This window comes from Phoca vitulina, unplaced genomic scaffold, assembly GCF_004348235.1.
Source record: "Phoca vitulina isolate PV1807 unplaced genomic scaffold, GSC_HSeal_1.0 scaffold78, whole genome shotgun sequence".
Lineage (NCBI taxonomy): Eukaryota > Metazoa > Chordata > Mammalia > Carnivora > Phocidae > Phoca > Phoca vitulina.
In genome coordinates this window covers 1,189,689-1,209,149 of record NW_022589781.1, presented here as the reverse complement: position 1 = coordinate 1,209,149, position 19,461 = coordinate 1,189,689, and the positions used below count along the sequence as shown (strand labels likewise).

Sequence of the window (19,461 nt, the reverse complement as noted above, 5' to 3'; positions counted from 1 at the left end):
GTTTTCTTATAATCCTTTTAATTTCTGCAAGGCAGTAGTAATGTCCATACTTTATTTCTGTTACTATTTATTTGTGTCTTTATTTAATACTTATTTCCTTTTTTATTGAGGTATAATTGACATATAGTATAATATTGTTTCAGGTGTACAACATAGTTATTTGACATTTATATATATTGTGAAATGATCACCACTAGTCTAGTTACCACGTCACTGTACAGAATTAATATAGTATTGTTGACTATATTCCCCATGCTGTGCATTGCAGCCCCATGACTTATTTATTATATAGCTGGAATTTTGTACTTCTTGATTTCTTTCACCTATTTTGGTCCCCCTCCCAATACCTTTCCCCTCTGGGAACACCAACATACTCTCTGTATCTATGAGTCTTGGGTTTGTTTTGTCTTTTAGATTCCACATATAAGTGAAATCAGGTGGTATTTGTCTTTCTCTCTCTGACTCATTTCCTGAGCATAATCCTAAGATTATTCTTGGCTTGTCTCTCTCTCTCTCTTTTTTCCCCTTTTCTCATTTGTTTTGTTTCTTAAATTCCACATATGAGTATTATATAGAATTGTTGAATCACTATATTGTACCCCTGAAACTAATATAACACTGTATGTTAACTACAGTGGAATTAAAATTAAAAAAAAACCAATCTTCCAATCTATATATGTGTATATATATATATATATATATATATATATATATATATATATATAAAATTTTCTAGATACAAGTCCCTTATCAGAGAATATGATTTACAAACACTTTCTTTCATTTTGTGGGTTGTCTTTATTTTCTTGATGGTATCCTTTGAAACACAAAAGTTTTTAACCTTGATGATCAAGTTCAATCTATTTTTTCCATGTTGTTACAAATGGAAAGATTTCATTCTTTTTTTAATGATGAGTAGGATTCCATCATATATATATGTGTGTGTGTGTGTGTGTGTGTGTGTGCATGTGTATGTATACACACCACATCTTCTTTATCCATTCATCCATCAGTGGACATTTAGGTTGCTTCTACATTTTGGTCATTGTAAATAATATTGAAATGAACATAGGGGTGCATGTAACTTTTCAAATTAGTGTTTTTGTTTTCTTCAAATAGATACCAAATTGCTAGATCATTAGTTGATGATCAGAGATTATTAGGGTCTCTTTCTTTGGAGGGTAAGAACTCTCCTAAAACTCTTTGGTGTTAACAGTGCAAAAATTTAAATAATTGTACTATAGTTAATGCCTTTAAGAAACCACACTGGATTTTTTTCAGATTCCAGGAAGAAAAGGAAAAGTAGATATTTGTGTTTTAAATCCAAAGTGTATCACTGTTGGTGAACTATATGGACAACTGAATCCTAATACTATGGAATGGACTGATGGATTATTATCAACAGCAGTTCGAAATTATGTATATTTTAACACTGCAAGGAACTCAAAGAAAGACAGCGATTTCGGACTGAAATCAAGAATCTCAGATGCATCTAATGTAAGTTAATATGGAAGGATTATTTTTATTTGATTATTGTGGATTACTTTATTGTTTAAAGATTGATATTTAAGCATTATTAGATGCTTACCAGTATTAAAGTAAATTTAAAAATTATTATGATCAGTTTTAAAAAAGGAGAAAAATTAGAAGCTATTAAGAAAACAGAAAATATGACACTGTGCTTCAAAATGCTTGGTAAACAATAAAATAAAATGAAAGATACTGGCTTTTAAAGTAACACAGAGTGGGTTAAGTGTAAGCGGAGGATGATCTAGTGATTCTGTCACCACCGGTATACCTTATAAATGAATGAGGTATGGAAATACTTTACTGGAAAGGTGAAAAAGTTTTTGATACAAAATTCATCACAAAATCAACATAAATCGCAAACAAAAATTTGAATGTTGTATTCTCATTAGTTATAAGTAGAAAATACTAGTAAATTTCATTAGCCAAAATATATTAACAGAAGAATGGCGTTTACAACCAAACAGATAAGCAAAGATTTTTTTTTAAGTTTTTATTTAAATTCTGATTAGTTAACATAGAGTGTAATATTAGTTTCAGGTGTACAATATAGTGATTCAGCAGTTCCATACCTCACCCGGTGCTCATCACGGCAGGTGCCCTCCTTAGTCCCCTTTCCCTATTTTCCCCATCCCCCCACCCACCTCCCCTCTGGTGACCATCAGTGTGTTCTCTAGAGGTAAGAGTCATTTCTTGGCTTGTTTCTCTTTCTCTCTCTCTCTTTTTCCCCCCTTTGGCTCATTTGTTTTGTTTCTTAAATTCCACATATGAGTAATGTATAGAATTGTTGGACCACTATATTGTACACCTGAAACTAATATAACACTGTATGTTAACTACACTGGAATTAAAATGAAAAAAAAATATTAAGTCTTCCAATCCATATGTATTTTTTTCCCTAGATACAAGTCCCTTATCAGAGACTATGATTTACAAACACTTTCTTTCATTTTGTGGGTTGTCTTTATTTTCTTGATGGTATCCTTTGAAACATTAAAGTTTTTAACCTTGATGAAGTTCAATCTATTTTTTCCTTTGTCACTTGTTTCTTCATATCTGAAGAAAGCTTTGTATAATTCAAGGTCAAAAGACTTTCTTCTATGCTTTATTGTAAGAGTTTTATAGTTCTCACTTTTATATTTAGGTCTTTGGTCTATTTTGGGTTGATTTTTGTGTTCAGTATAAGGAAGGGATCCCAATTCATTCTTTTGCATCTGAATATCCAGTTGTTCCAGAACTATTTGTTGAAAAGCCTGTTCTTTCCCACGTTGAATTGTCTTGTCACGCTTGTCACGCTTGTCACGCTTGTCAAAATCAACTGATCCATAAATGTAGGGATTTATTTCTAGACTCTCAATTCTGTTCCATTCATCTTTGTCTACCCTTATGCAAATGCCACGTTTGATTACTGGAGCTTTGCATTAAGTTTTGAAATAGAAAGCTAAAGTAGTTTTTAAGACCTTGACAAACTGATTCTAAAATGTGTATAGAAGAACCAAGATCCCTGATATTCCTGAATTAAAAAAGCAAGGGGAAGAATCTGGATCTGCCAGATGTCAAGAATTATTATAAAATTGGGGTACAACAGTGTGCTATTGGTGCACTCTGAACTATTGGTGCAGTTCTGAACTATTATGTGCCTATGACGTAATGTAAGAATGTGTAGAGAAAACAACAGAATTTTGTAGAGAAATTGATAAATCACATTTAGCGTGAGATTTTATTGCATCTTTCTCAGTAATTGATAGAGAAGGAATATAGTAAAGTGGCCGTAATTAAATTCTTTATACTAATTGTCACCAGTTAGAAATGGAAATAAGAAAAATTCTGCTAACAGTGGCAAAAATCTATAAAAAATATATTGGAATAAATGTAAAAGAAAGGAACTTGTCATGGGGGGGGTAGCAGGGAGGGAGACAGGAATACCTATACAGTTGGCAAAAATTGAATAAATGAAAGAGATACTGTATTCCTGTATGGAAAGACTTCCATCCTAAAAATGCCAATCTATACCAAATTATATATAGATATAATGCCTTTCCAAGCAAAGTCCCACTTAAAAAAAATCAAATTAAATGACTTTAAAGTTCATTAGGAAGTATAAATGTTCCAAGAGTTCAAAAAAATCTGGGCAGAAAACCATAGTGCTTTTGTATTTCTAAAATGTTCTATATTAATTTTAGAACAAATCCATACTGTAATCAAAACAGTGAGGTACAATATAATACAGTGACCGTAGCTAATAATACTGTATTGTATATTCAAACGTTGGTAAGAAAGTGGGTCTTCAGAGTTCTCACCACAAGAAAAAAATATTTACCTATGTGTGGTGATGGATGTTAACTAGACTTATTGTGGTGATCATTTCACAATCTATACAAATATTGAATTCATTATATTGCATACCTGAGACTAATGTAATGTTGAGTTGTGAGTATATTTCAGGAAAAGAAAAAAAAAGATAGTACTTTTCAAAACCTGAATAAAGGGGCGCCTGGGTGGCTCAGATGGTTAAGCGTCTGCCTTCGGCTCAGGTCATGATCCCAGGGTCCTGGGATCGAGTCCCGCATCGGGCTCCCTGCTAGGCGGGGAGCCTGCTTCTCCCTCTGCCTCTGCCTCTCTCTCTCTCTCTCTCTCTCTCTCTCTGACTCTCATGAATAAATAAATAAAACATTTTAATAAAAAAAAAAAACCTGAATAAAAACCCCAGAACGTACTCACACAGAAATGGAACCAGACGGAGTCCAGAAACATTCAGATATATATAGGAATTTAATATGCTACTGAAGTAATATTTCTAATCAGCAGGAAAAACATTCCTTACTGAATTCACTGTTTATATAGTTTGCTATTTTCTGATGTGAAAACATAGAAAGACCCTTACCTCATTCCCTACCCAGAAATAAAATTCTAGGGGCACCTGGGTGGCTCAGTCGGTTAAGCGTCCGCCTTCAGCTCAGGTCATGATCTCAGGGTCCTGGGATCGAGCCTCTGCATTGGGGTCCCTGCTCAGCGGGGAGTCTGCTTCTCCCTCTCCCTCTGCTCCTTCTCCCTGCTCTTGCTCACTCTTTCTCTCTCTCTGTCAAATAAATTTAAAAAAGAAAGGAAAGGAAAGGAAGGAAGGAAGTTAAAAAGTTCCAGATGAAATAACCAACTAAATATAAAAATGAAATTATAAAAACATAATAATATTTAGGGACATAGTTTTAGAATTAGGAAGACCTTAACTAAAACTGGGAAAACCCAAAAATCATAAACAGAAGATAAAATTATTTGACTGTAAGTATAAGAAAATGTTTTTTTCAATAGTTGCAACAAACAGCTTCTTATTAAAGCAAACCGAAGTCTGGAAGAAAATATTTACATCATCTTATAGGAGTTAGTGTCCCTGCTGTAGATGAGGTGCTGTAAGAAATAGGCGCGAATAAGAAAGGATGGAACAGCTCGGGAGATGAGGAAGGCTGTGAATAGGACGTTGATAGAACACATGAAAATTGTCGACATATGAAAAATGCTCAGCCTAAGTATCAGTCAAAAAATAAAAATTGTAACAATGATAGGTGTCACATTTTTTCTCATCAGGTTTTCACAACATAAGAATGTCAATAGCTGAAACATTTGGTGTGAACGAAAGATGTGGAGAAACAAACATTCCTACATCTTATTGGTGGGAGTATTATTGTCACAAACAATTTCAAAAAGAAATCCAGTAGAATTTATTAAAGACTAAAATCCAGAGAACATTTGACCCATAATCCCACATTTAAAAAAAGAATCTAGAGAAAGAAATGCAGTAGAACATAATGACTTAGGTACAGGGCTGAGAAGTGCAGACTTTTGCAATAGAAATAATCATGGGAAATAGCCTTGTCCCTGATGAGCCTTGAGTATTGGAAGTGGCTGGCTACCATCTGCTGAGTTGCAAGGCCTGTGCCAAAGCATGGTGCTCACTCCTGTGTGAGGTCTCTCTGTGGAGCCCACTCTGTGCCCAAAGCATTGCTCTAGTGTTTGGTCGGCTTCCCCTACTCTTGGGGGCAAAGAAAACCAGTGCTAACCAGCTGATTATATGGGACTCAACCCTGTTGAGGAGATAAATAATAAAGTCTGCCAGATAATTAAGACTTTCCCGTTTTTATACTCAAGAGAGCATATTGACATATAGTCCATTGGGCTTGGAAAGCGTGATCAAATTAACATTATTGATTACATATTTTAGGTTTTCAAACTCGATTTCTCTGATGCAGCAGATACTGATGTTAATATATTTGAGAAGGAGGAGGGGAAAGATGTTAACATTCCAGAAAGTCAGGGTAAGTGTTATTATTAGATTCAATAAAGTGATTGATTAACTGAGAAGACAAACTGAACCAAATGAGCTTTATTACTATCTTTAAAAACATTTTGATTAATGATATTTTGTTCTTTTCCTATGTATTTTTTCTGAATTTGTTTATTTAGAATATGGGGACTGTTACCACATACTATGGTATGTTCATCTACAATTCTGTTATAGAAGCAGTAGGTCTCATATAACCCTTTCAGTTTCTAAAGCAACATTAATATCTCCCAAGAACCAAGTAGATATTAAAGTTAGAAGTGACACTGGGTGGAAACCTAACTAATGTCGCCTCTGAAGTGGGACTCGAGACAGTGTGCGTATTCCCAGGCCAAGTACTACAACCCAAGCATACTCCTCTAAAAACAGTTGCACACCTGCTGTAATGGAGAGCCTGTGTGGGGCGGGGGAGGGGGGGTTCTGCTCCGGAGGAGGGGGCAGGGTGCTGTTGGAGCCCCATCCCCACCCCCACCGGTGCTTTCATGGCCCCATGGTGACCCTCTAGCCACACATTCGTGCTGAAAGAGGCTTCCAGAAGTCCTCCATTGTTGTGTGTCCCTTCTTGGGGTTCAGGTTCGGGAGCATAGTCCTTGAGCACAGCAAGCTCCCTTCCAGGGTTTGAAGACAGGCCCCGAGGCACCTATGTCAGCCAGTCCGACCATCCACATCCTGGCTGTCCTCCCTCTTCTGCTGGGCTCTCATGTCCTTCAGGTGACTCACTATTTTCTATGTCCACAGTGACCCACATGTTCCTCCCCTAGCTTGACCAGTGGATTTTCTAGAACTGTGCAGCAGGGCGGTGCCTGTAGCAATGGACAGAGCAATCAGTGGGGTCACAGTGTGAGCTACCTGAAATCTTTTTGAGTCTTTCCTTGAAGGGCGTCTGCTTCCCTTTCCTATTTCCCAGAGGCGGCACATCCGCACAGTGTCCAGGTGGAAGGGGAAACTCACAAACCGCATTATTATGGAAAAGAGAAATCCGTGGATCTTCTCTTATCCAGAATCTAAGGGCTGATTATACAATGCAGTAATCTAAGAATATTGAAACAATGTTTCAAGAATTACTAACTATATACTGTGGATAGTTATTTTTATTTATTAAATGTTAGAGACTGCATATAAACATATTTGGTCTAGTGTTTTCTAGGATATCATTTTCCAAACGAAATAGAAAATTTGCAAGATTGTGATAAAAGGAGACTGAGATTATTCTCAGTTACCTTAAAAATATCTTTCTCTGCAGACTACGATTGGCAGTGGATTATTTTAGATGGTCCGGTGGATACGTTCTGGGTAGAAAATCTAAACTCTGTGCTGGATGATACCAGAACATTATGCCTGGCAAACAGTGAGAGAATTGCCCTAACTAATAAAATACGAGTGATTTTTGAAGTAGACTGTCTCTCTCAGGCCAGTCCTGCTACTATCAGCCGATGCGCAATGGTCTATATGGTAAGTTTCCAAAAACACATTTCTTAAAGAAAATGTATTGTTAGTCATTATCTACAGCATTTCTGATGATTGTTCTGTCATTGCCCCTGGACTCAGCAGGGTGATTGCAGTGGTTCAGTTTTGTGTCCCCTGAAGCCTCCTAACCCAGAAGTGAGTATGAGCGTAATTCTGACTGCTCCGTACCTGCAGGGTCCGTGTTCCCCACAGCGGCGAACGAGTGCGGCCCTCGCTAGGCAGGCCAGGCCGCGGGCATGGGTTATTTCTCCAGGAGAGAAATGACTGCCCCAAAGCCTTTTCGCTCGTGCTCTCTGACCCTCAGGCCTCGCGGAACCCAGTACCCTGGTGCGGGGGATGGAAGACACAAAGACTAAGTTTCTTCTCTCCAGGACATTAATTACCAGCCATGACTAGCCCTGTGTTCTGACCCGTTTAGCTCACCGTGGCGAAGCTACATGCTGCCTTTCCCGTCACCACGGAGGCAGGACCTCAGCGCTCCCCCCTCCACGCAATCCCCCAGTTGCTTCTAGTCTTGTAAGACTGCTCACAAACCACACATCGTTTCAGAGACGGGTCATTCTTTTTTTTTTTTTTTAAATCCAATTAATTGGCATATAATGTATTATTGGCTTCAGAGGTAGAGGTCAATGATTCATCAGTGCTCATTCCATCACATGCCCTCCTTCATGCCCATCACCCAGCTACCCTGTCCCCCAACCTCCCGCTCCTCCAGCAAGCCTCGGTTTGTCTCCTATGATGAAAAGTCTCTTATGGTTGAGACAGGTCATTCTTTAAGCTGTTTTGATCAGTTGCACTTTAACGAATGATGATTCTGAACCATATTTTGCCGGGGGCAGTGGTGAAGTAAAGAGACTGTAAGAAAGAAGATGGACACACTATTTTTCTTTATTTACATAAAATTATCTTGTGCTTTATATTGTTAGGATCCTGTTGATTTGGGATGGGAGCCTTATACGAAGTCATGGCTTTTGAAAACTTCTAAAATTATGAGTCAAACAGGAGTGAGTTGTCTTGAATTCATGATGAAAAATAGTGTTGCAGATGGACTACAGTTTATAAAGAAGTATCAGAAATATCAGCCATTTCCTGTCCAAGGCGTAACGATCGTTATAACTCTGTGCAGAATTCTTGATGCTTTCTTTGACTTCATGGGTAAAAATGGAGGCTTTGGAAAATGTGAGTTTTTCCCCCTTATGTTAGTGGTCTTGTATCCTAGCTCATCAATGCCAATTATATTCATCACCTTCTATTGAGTTTTATAAAAGAACACAAAGGAAGGAACACTGGGAATTTTTAGTCTGTTGGAAACAACAGCAGACATGCACATGGAACAAACTAGAAACCATTTATAAAGGAGCACATCAATAAGGTAAAGTGATATCATATGTTGAAGTGTCACAAGAAAAATGAGTATAAGGAATCCTAAGAGGGTCTCTATTAGGGAAGAATGCTTTTGATGTGTTTTAAAGATTCTTAGAGATAGAAATAGTGGGGAAGATGTGTTCAGAACCCAAGGTGTAAACTGTAATCATGCAAAGGTGTAAATGTGGAAAGTAGCGTGAGGTGAGAGCAAAAGATTCAGAAAATAGTGTAGCATAGTCTCTGGACTCAGGACGCCTACCTTCAGACACTGGTTCTTGTCTGGCTCCCAACGAGACGGGTAATTAGTACAGGCTCCCAACTCTGCCTCTAAAACCCAGTTTGTGATCCATCAAACTAACAGACATTGTGAGAAATCCCTGGGACGACAAGATGGTTAAGGTCCCAGTTGGGGGAGCAGCAGTCCTGAGCAGAAGAGAGCTGGATACCATGGCTGGGAGAATATTTACGTGGGCCTCTCCCCTTTGCACGGCTCTGAGCAGACCATCGGCCTTCCCTTTGCAGGTCAGCACACCACAGCCCAGCTAGATAGAGGCTGCAAGAACATAGCGTGTTGGCAGTGACGCCTGACTAGGTTAAGGAACAGCTACAAGCATATTTCTTCCCACTGCCAATCCCCTTTGCGTCTTAAAGTCTAAGTGATTAAGAGAAAGAGACTGCATTTGAAAAAGAGCAGTGTCAGTGTGGATACAAGTTGTTAGCACACAACTTTCCTGCCTGGAAGAGTGTCCACTTCCCCTCCAGATGCACAGTTCTAAATTCATCAGAAGCATAAGCCAGGGAAGTGGGAGTACTAGAAACAAGGCAAGAAGGAGTTAGGAGAAGGAACACAGTAAATGGTTGAATGCTGACATGGTTAGCTGGATGACAGCACAGCCCAAGGGCTCTCCTGGGTCACAGCGCACGAGGCGCCAGAGAGAGGAAATACCGCGTCTGTGCCTGTGTGCACTTCAGCAGAACTAACTAGAAGTAGTCATTTACATAATATATGCGTACGTGTATGTTTATGTTGTGTGAGGGTGTGTATTTAGTTGAAAGATGAATAAAAGTTGAAAGTTTAGTATCCATATAACAGAACCTCCAGAAAGAAATTTTTTAAAGTAAATAGAAGGGAGGAAATATTTCAAGAAATAATTACCAAGTTGTTCTAGAATTTGAGAAAATATAAGACCTAAGATTGAATAGGAGCCTGGACTATTAAATAGATTAGGAAAGTAAAAACTCACACCTAGAAGTATTATATTGATATTTTTTCATTCCTCCTCTCCCCCCCTTCCCCCCCCAGGTCTAGGATGCTCTGTTCTTTTGGTTTGTGGGATTTTTTTGTTTGTCCTTTCTTCATATTTCAGTTTGAATAACTTGTGTTGATTTATAATCCAAGTCACTGATTCTTTGCCACATGCAGTCCAGTGGATAAGCCCATTGGAAGAATTCTCATCTCTGTCATTGTGATTTCTATTTCTAGCATTTCCATTTGACTCTCTTTTTATAGTGCTCAGTGGTCTGCTGAAATTCTCTCTCTGTTCATTTTATGTCAGATGTTTAACAGTTTGATTGTAGGGCTGTTTTAAATTCCCAACACCTGGGCCATGTCTGGATCTGTTCTATTGACTGCTTCGTATCTTGGCAACAGGACTCTTTTTCATGCTTATTTTTGTGTCTCATAATGTTTTATTGAATGCCAGAGATTGTGGGGAAAGGAAGAGTAGAGACAGGTGTATTGAGTTTATACCTGGAAATGGTTACACCTTTTCTTCTGCCAGATTGTTGAGTTAATAGTGGGGAGAATTGAGTCTGTCTGGACCAGGACTTGGCTTTATTGTTGCTTATATTTACCTTCAACTTCAGAGTCTCTGTGCTCCCCCACGTCCTCTGGAGATAGATGGCTGTTGTTGTTACTTGGTGTAAGGCTCACAGTGGGAGCAGGGATGATTTCTGGGTTCTCCTACTCTAGCCTCATTCTAAGGCGGGCTCTGGGCACCTGAGCCTCAGGCCTGGGGTTTCTCAGCAAAGAAACAATTTGTTGTGATTTAAGACTATCTAAGATTAAAGGGAGATTCTAAGAAATTCCAGAGAGAAAAAGCCAAAAGGATTATAAGAACAGTTTAACACAAGATTTCTCAACAGCAGTACTGATTAAGGGAAAAAATGTCTTATCTTCAAAGCATTGTATATTTAGCTAATTAAACATATTCTCAGATATGCAAAGCCTGAAAAAGTTTAACACAAGAGACTTAAGGAGTAAATACTGCAAGAAATGGATTAAGGAGAATTATATGAGATATTGAAGTTAGATGTGATGAAATAATTTAGTAAAACTTAATGCAACCAAAGTAAACAAAGAACACTTCTCAGAAGTATTAATATAAAAATTCAGAACAAAATTTTAAACAATTCCAACATAAAGTGGATAGGAAGGGAGGAAGTGGCAGTTCAAAGAAAGCTGAGAGAGAATGATTACCTGCATGGTCTGAGGAAAAAACAGAAGCAAAGTCTAAAAAGTGATGGAGAAAAATAAACATAAGTATAATTTTAATGTGTTAGGAGTAAGCCTCCGAGTAATAATAAAATCCATAGAGGGACGCCTCGGTGGCTGAGTCAGTTGGGCATCCGACTCTTCGTTTCAGTTCAGGTCGTGATCTCAGGGTCGTGGGATCGAGCCCCGAGTCAGGCTCCACGCTCAGCAGGGAGTCTGCTGGAGATTCTCTCCCTCTGCACCCCCCACTCATGTTTGTTTTCTCTCTCTCCTTGGAAGTAAATAAATAAATCTTTTTTAAAAATAATAAAATCCATAGCTTTAAATATGCAAAGGAATATTCTTTACAACAGAGGGTAGCAAAGGAAACCAAAAGAAAGAAATTTGAATAACAAAAAAATTGATCCAACTTTAACAATAATTATAATAATATGAGTTAAACTCCCTCTCATTTAAAAGATAGAAACTGATTTCAGTTTGTTTTATAGTTTCTTTTTTCTTATTTCAAGTTTTTATTTAAATTCAAGTTAGTTAACATATAATGTCATACTGGTTTCAGGTGTAGAATTGAGTGACTGATCACTTATCACACCCAGTGCTCATCACAACAGGTACCGTCCTTAATCCCCCCCCATCTAACCCATCCCCCTCTCACCTCCCTCCATCAGCCCTCAGTTTGTTCTCTATAGTCAAGAGTCTTTCATGGGTTGCTTCCCTCTCTCTCTTTTTTGAAACTGATTCAATTTTAAAACAAACAAATAGTAACTTTTTCTCTACAAGTATCATCATTAAATCAAAAGGATACAAATGGAGCTGCCACTTTGGTTAAACAGTTTGGCAGTTCCTCTAATGTGAAACATAGTTACCATTTGACCCAGCACTTCCACTCCTAAAAAAACACACCCAAAAGAAATGGAAATGTGTCCATGCAAAAAGTTGGACACAAATGTTTATAGCACCACTATTCATAATAGCCAAAAAGTGGAAACAAGCCTGTTAAATGGGTAAAGGAATATTATTGGGCCATAAAAAGAAATGAAACACTGATTTACATGCACAGTATGGATGAACCTTGAGAACATTATGCTAAGGTAAAGAAGCCAGTCACAAAGAGCATACACTGTATGAGTCCATTTCTCTGAAGTGTCCAGAATATGTGCATCTTATGTAGGTTGTGCTTGCTAGAGGTTGGGGGAAGGAGGAAATAGGCAGTTCTGCTAATGGGTGTAGAGTTTCTTTTTGGAGCGATGAAAACATTCTAAAATTATAGTGGTGTTGTCTGCACAACTCTGATTATACTAAAAGCCACTGAACTGTGCATTTTTAAAGGGGGAATTTTATATTATATGAATTATATCTCAATCTATTATTTACAAAGATGGACATGGAATGGCTGGAATAAGGGGTAGAAATAAGATACATAATGTAAATGAAAAGAAAGCCAAGCTGTCAACTTAAAATATCAGCCCAAATTTTATTTTAGCATGAAAATTGTCTTAAGCATAAAAGACTAAGACCTACTAAGAACATTTAGAGATATATATTCCAGATTATGATACCTACACAGCCACATGGAGGGAGGGCGAGAGAGAGGGGAAATATATAAACAACAGACAGAAGAACTAAGTGTTAAATAAGCAAATCGGTAATCACAGATACTTTAGCAGCCCCTCTTGGGAGGCCTCCCAGGTAAGCATACAGAGAAATTCTTTACATCCTGCAGCTGAAGGGAAATGAAAGCTCCAGGCCAGGACTTGGTCATCAGAGTGGCCATGCTTTAGAAAATGACCAACCCTGACACTCAGGGTGGAAGCATCTGAGCAGACATCACCCCAAATACTGACACCCCCCCCCCAGGCTCAATTCTCCAAAGTGTGTGTTACTAATAGGTTCAATGCTGGTGGCTCTGGAGACCAGAGCAGACAGCAGAGGCGACCATTACTGAACTAGTCTCACTGGAGGGCCTAATGTAGTGCTTACTGCCAGAAACCAGAAGAATTCAGCCAAACAAGGGTGGGGGAGGCAGAGATGATTCTCAGAGTTATTAAGATAAGTTATTAGTAGAATAAGATATTAAGATAAGTTATTAGTGGATAGTAAGATATTAGTATCTAATATATTAGATCGTATTATATATTAGATATTAGATTAGATATTAGATTGTATTAGATGTTAGATTAGATAGTAGATAATGAGATACAAGATAGTATCTAATATATTAGATAGTAATATGTTAAGATAAGTTATTAGTAGAATGTAGCATCCCTAGAGGCAAAATATATGGGCAACCAACTAGGTACCATCAGCTTGTATCATGAGCAAAAGTCCAAGATGAGTGATCAGGAGGGGAGGATAGCTGCCTCAATAATAAGTCAGGACCCCCTGCCCATTTCCAAACCCAAACCAGCTTTCAGGCCCAGAACTCACTGAATAAAGAGGAGGCTGGGAACTTCTGCAATATCATGGGAAGTATTTCTAAAAATAATTATACTGGTCCTTCTCCAAAGGAGACTGCAGCCATTTACTTGAGTAACTTACACTAGGAAGAGAGGGATACTCAACAGTTTTTAGAACTGTTGGACACAGGGTCTGACTGATACTGATATCCAGAAACCTAAGGCATCTTCATGCTCCCCTTCCATTAGAGTGGGGCCTGTGAGGGCCAGGTAATAAAAGGAACAGAGACTCTTGACCAAGGTTCAATTTACTGAACTGGCTATTAAGAATTCCACTGGGAACTAAGAATTTAATTTTTTAATGCTATTGTTTAAGTTTTAAAATCTTAATTTCCATTTGGTTATTGCTGGTACATAGAAATACAATTGATATTTTATACTGATAAAGACATGAGTGTTGTATTTCCAATCAGTGTGCATTTTATTTCTTGTATTTGTCTTATTGTACTGGGTAGGACCTCCAATATAAAGTTCATAGATGTTTTGAGAGCAGGCATACCATTTTTGTTTTCTCCCAATCTGAAGGAGAAATCATTCATTTTTCACCATTTCAGTATCATTTTAGCTATAGGTTTCTTTCATAGACGTTCTTTATCATGGATAGTGTTTTCTTTTTTTTAGTTTTTTCTGCATATATTGAGATTATTAAATATTTTAAATAAAGCATTTTCTAATTTCCTTGGTGATTTATTCTTTGTCCTATGGTTGGGAATGTGGAGGAGTTTATTTCCAAATATTTAGGGACTTTCTAGATGTCTTTTGTCATTGTTATTAATTTCTGGTTTAATTTTTCCTGTTATAAAATGTACTTTGCATGATTTTAGTGCTTTACTTTTATTGAGACTTGTGTGATAGCCCAGAAGTTATCTATCTAGGTAAATGTTCCTGTGCACTTGAAAACAAGAATATCAACTTAGTCTAGTTGATAGTTTTGCTCAAATTTTCTTTATCTTTTCTGAGTTTCTTGCTCCATATTCTATCGGTTAATGAAAAAGGAGTATTAAAATCTCCAACTGCAATTGTGATTTGTCTTTGTATCCTTTCAGTTCTCTAAGTTTTCCCTTTGTGTATGTTGAAGCTGTTATTAGGTGCATACATTTAGACTTGTTATCTCTTCTTGGTGCATTGAATCCTTGGTTAATTATTTCTTTATCTCTGGTAATTACCCTTTCTCTAAAATCTACTTTGCCTGATATTAACAAAGCCACTTCTGCTTTTTTATCAACATCTGCTATACTTCGTTCCATCGTTTCACTTCTAACCTGTGTTTTTGCATTTGAAGTGCCTTTCCTGTTGACAGACTATATTTGGTTGTCACTTTGTTATCATCTGATGGTCCCTGGCTTTCAGGTGGAGCATTTGGACCATTTATTTAATATGTAAGTTTATACATTACATAACATATATGTAAATACAGGAGCAGTTTGAGAGACTAACAAAATTTATTCAACAATACAAAAAATAACCAAACATAACTTCTAAAATAACACATGTAGTCACTGAATGGAAAACTGAGCGGATGGGCTAATACTGACTTAGTTTTATCTAATGCTGAAAAGGGAATGAGCAAACCAGGGTATAAAAAAGATGGCACGAAGACAGGGAAATTCTCACATACATTTGTTTGAAGTTCCAGAAAAATCATGAGGAAAAGGCTATATGCAAAAAGTAAATGGGTGAGAATTTTCCAGAACTGGTAAAATAGATGTATTCTCAGTACAGAAGGTGAAACAAATCTCAAGCAAGATAAATAAAATGAAGCACTCACCTACATTTACCGTCATGAAACTACAGAGCACCAAAGACAAGAATACATTTGATAGGTAGAGAAAGGGAGACAGATTACCTACTAAGGCATCATAACTAGATTAACAAGACTTTTCAACAACAAAAATGGAAGCCAGAAAACAATCTAATGTATAATATAGGCTGAGAAAAACTAACTATTAATGAAAAACAGAGATGATTTAGACAAAATAAATAACAAAAGTAGCTCAACAGATCAATAAGAATAAACATTTTAGTAAATTGTGTTGGATTGACTAATTATCTTTATTTTTTAAAAAAAGAGCTTGTTGCCTCACATTATACACAAAAACAAAGTAAGTCTCAGGTAGATTAAAGTGACTAATTGAAAAAAAATGACACTGGAGAACTTTTAGAAGGAAATATAATAGAATGTGTTCATGATATTGAATCAATGATGGGCTTCTAATATACAAAATTTCAGAAAAAGATTGGTGTATTTTTCTATAGAAAAATTAAGACTGTTTCTCAAGCATCAAAAGTTTGAAAGACAAGCCCCAGATTGTAACACATATAACCAACAAAATATTATTAGCCAGAATGTATAAAGTATATGGATTAAAACCTACATGTATCAACACACATGATGCTCCACAAACCTAATGAGTAGAATAAGCAAACTGTTAAAGTACGTACATTTGACACCACATATATAGATTTTTAAAATCCTAAAAAGTGAAACTGTATACATTTTAGGGATACATACTACTGAAATTATTTTCATTGCTCATGACAGTAATAAACAACAACTTCAGCCTGGTAGCAATGTCTGCAGGAAACAGCTAGAATGTGACCTGAAAGCTGCAGACAGAGGTCTGTGGATGTATTAGGAATGCTTCATAGCTCAACCCAGAGGGAGTCTTAAAAAACACTTACTGTTCAGGTTTTATACTTTTTATATACTGTGACTATTGCACAATGAGTATTTTTTATGAAATGTACAACTCGTACTATGGAGGTAAAACAGATCAACAAAAACAGTGATCAAAATAATGAAATTTAAGAAAAGGGGGAAACAGAAAGCATGTTTAAACACTTCAAATAAAATGACAAACAATACCAAATATGTCACTGATTGCAATGAAGATGAAGATTCTCAAATTTGATTTTTCAACCCTACTATAAAAGACACACTTAAATCATAATGAAAGGAAGATCGAAAACAAAGTAATGGGGGCGCCTGGGTCACTCAGTCGGTGAAGCGTCTGCCTTCAGCTCAGGTCATGATCCCAGGGTCCTGGGATCGAGCCCCGCATCGGGCTCCCTGCTCAGCGGGGAGTCTGCTTCTCCCTCTCCCTCTGCTCCTCCCTGCCCCCCACTCATTCTCTCAAATAAATAAAATCTTTATTAAAGAAAGAGTAATGGGAAAGATACACAAGAAAACCATTAGCTGTACTTGTACATATGTGTTATGTGTACATATTCATCTATATATGGGTTGGCAATAGTAATAGGAGGCAAGAGGAGTTGTAAGCTAAAAACATTGAAGGGACAAAGGAAGGGCATTTTGTGTTGGTGTAATTGTAACTATCCAATAAGAAAGTACACAGTTAATGAGCATTTATGCAATTAACAACATGCCCTCAAAATACTTAAATCAAAAACTGACAGAATTATAGGAAATTGTCAAATCCACAATCGTAAAAAAAATTTTTTTGATGATTTGACATTTATTGTCTAATTTTATTGAGAAATAATGACATCCAACACTGAATAAGTTTAAGGCATACAGCATGATGGTTTGATTTACATCTATTGTGAAATGATTACTACACTAGGTTCAGTTAACATCCATCTTTTCATATAGATACAATAAAAATAAAAGGAAAAAAATTGCTTTTTTTCATAAAGTTTTATTCTCATGGTTTTCCTTCTTTTACCATTTCAACAGATTTGTTTTCTGTTGTCTTTCAGATTTTAATTGTATTTTCCCAATTTATAAAAAAGAGTTTTAAGTCAGAAAAAACAAAACATAAAAGAACCAAAATTATTTTAAACAAAAAGTCATTAAAATGATAACCATCCTCATCAGTTCATTTAGTTCTGTGTAATTAATTGTTGTTGATCTTGATCTTTTGGTATCGGTTTTATGAATTTGTAAGTTTTTTTATTAGAGTTCTGTAAATTCTTAGTTCAGTATCAGCGCCCTGTCCTCAGTAGTCTTTTCTGCGGCTCTTCTGGAACATGAAGCATTAGAGGAAAACAACTGTCTCTAAGTGACAAAAGACTTAAAAACAGCTCTGGTTAAAGATCTGATGAGAGTTCATTATAATGCAATTGACAAGGAGATTTGATTATTTTTGTGATATCTTAATTTAAAAAATAACTAAAATGATTGATAACATTATACTAAGACACCAGATTTGTAGGAATTTCATATAATTTTTAGAATATTTACATTAATAACATACATCTTTTTATATATAACCTAAAGAAAATTTAGTATCACTTTTATTTGAGAATGCTTTCTGTGTAATTTAATATTTCAAATAAGCCTAATTAGTTGAAAAATCTCTCTTTTATAGGGAGAGATAGCAAATCTTTTGAAATGGTCCAGGGACCTGCTTGAAAATCTCAAAGTTATTTCAAAGTCAAAAAGACTTCCTTTAGAATTTGATTTGGGGGAAGTTTATCAGAAATTTCACAAAGTTTTAAAATACTTGATCAAAGAGGATTGTATCACTGTGAAATTCATATTTAGTTATTAATTTAACCAAAGTGACAAAGACTTGAGGCAAATACAAAAAGTTACATAGTTGTTAAAAAACTTAGCTCTTATACTAGAGAAGACTCAGTTTTCTTAAGTAATCAAAGACCTGATAAAAACAACATGAATCCCTGTAGATTATTTTGGTAAAACACCAATCATTGTTTTCTAGGCAGATTACTTAAAAGGTAAAGAAAAACCTCAAAAAAAAAAAAAGAAAAAGGAAAAACCTCATATAATCCTATCAAGAACAAATCAATAGTCCCAGAAAACTTTGTCTTTTTAGCAGATTAAAGAAAATTAAGTTTTAGTTTCACATAAGCTCATTCTTGATATTAAAGCTTATTTTTCTTTAAGCCAATTAATAGAGATCTTTTATAAATTAATTTTGACAATATCGTCTAGATACAGAAAAATGTTATCCATACACGGCATATATCCGTTCAGACACATAAACAGACAGACAGACACAAAGAGAGCCCCTATAGCTCCAAGAGTAACATTTATCTGTGAATCCGGCACAATAACATAAAACTCACTGGTTTATAAATAACTGTTGAGTTCCAGTTGTGTCTGTGGCATATGGCACAAGGGGCTGGAAGGATAGAGGGGAGGCCGGTACAAATGCCACCTGGTCACAGGGGTCTTCTCACAACTACGAAAATTTCCGATAAACGAAACTTAAAATTCTTAAGAAAATGTTTAACCTTACAGATAATGAAAAGAGCATTTATTTGAAAATGGCATAAAATTTTCATCTAATACAGAGATTTTTGAATGGGGAAAACACATCAACAGCTAGAATGTATTAATATATAAACTCTCACAGAAGCTATTCAAGGTATAAATTGATTCAGCCTTTCTTGGAGAGCCATCTGGCAATATATGTCAAGAATATCCATGTATTTGCCCTAGAATCTCTCATTCTAGGAATTCATTATAAAGAAATAATCACAGAAGTGTACAGATTTATGCACAAGGAGTTTTATTTTATAGCAGCGTTATTTATTATAAAACAGCAAGAACCTGAATTCCATCAATAGGGGAACGGCTTCAGGAACCATAGTGCAGCCATGTCACGTTTCAGTGGGAGACACGAAGACACACTTAAAAAGCAAGATGAGAAGCCAACTCTTCTTCACTTTTGATTTGGGTTTAAATTTTAAAATACTGTATTTAAATATTACGTATTTATATAAAGGACCATAATGAAATGCATCAACATTTAATCATTTGTTAACCTATGTGTGGTAGAATTATAGAGTGATAGGTTCTACAAGAAGCCTATATTATTTTAATATAA

At 36.2% G+C, this 19,461-nt stretch overlaps 1 protein-coding gene across 1 annotated transcript in view; it reads left to right on the top strand.

Moving 5' to 3' along the window:
* Window positions 1-19,461, top strand: part of DNAH14 (dynein axonemal heavy chain 14) — a 354,473-nt gene that overhangs the window by 188,020 nt on the left and 146,992 nt on the right. Inside the window, exons 38-41 of the mRNA XM_032393957.1 lie at window positions 1,282-1,497; window positions 5,744-5,837; window positions 7,107-7,315; window positions 8,257-8,509. Coding sequence (XP_032249848.1) covers window positions 1,282-1,497; window positions 5,744-5,837; window positions 7,107-7,315; window positions 8,257-8,509 — 772 coding nt within the window. The remainder of the gene's footprint in view (window positions 1-1,281; window positions 1,498-5,743; window positions 5,838-7,106; window positions 7,316-8,256; window positions 8,510-19,461) is intronic.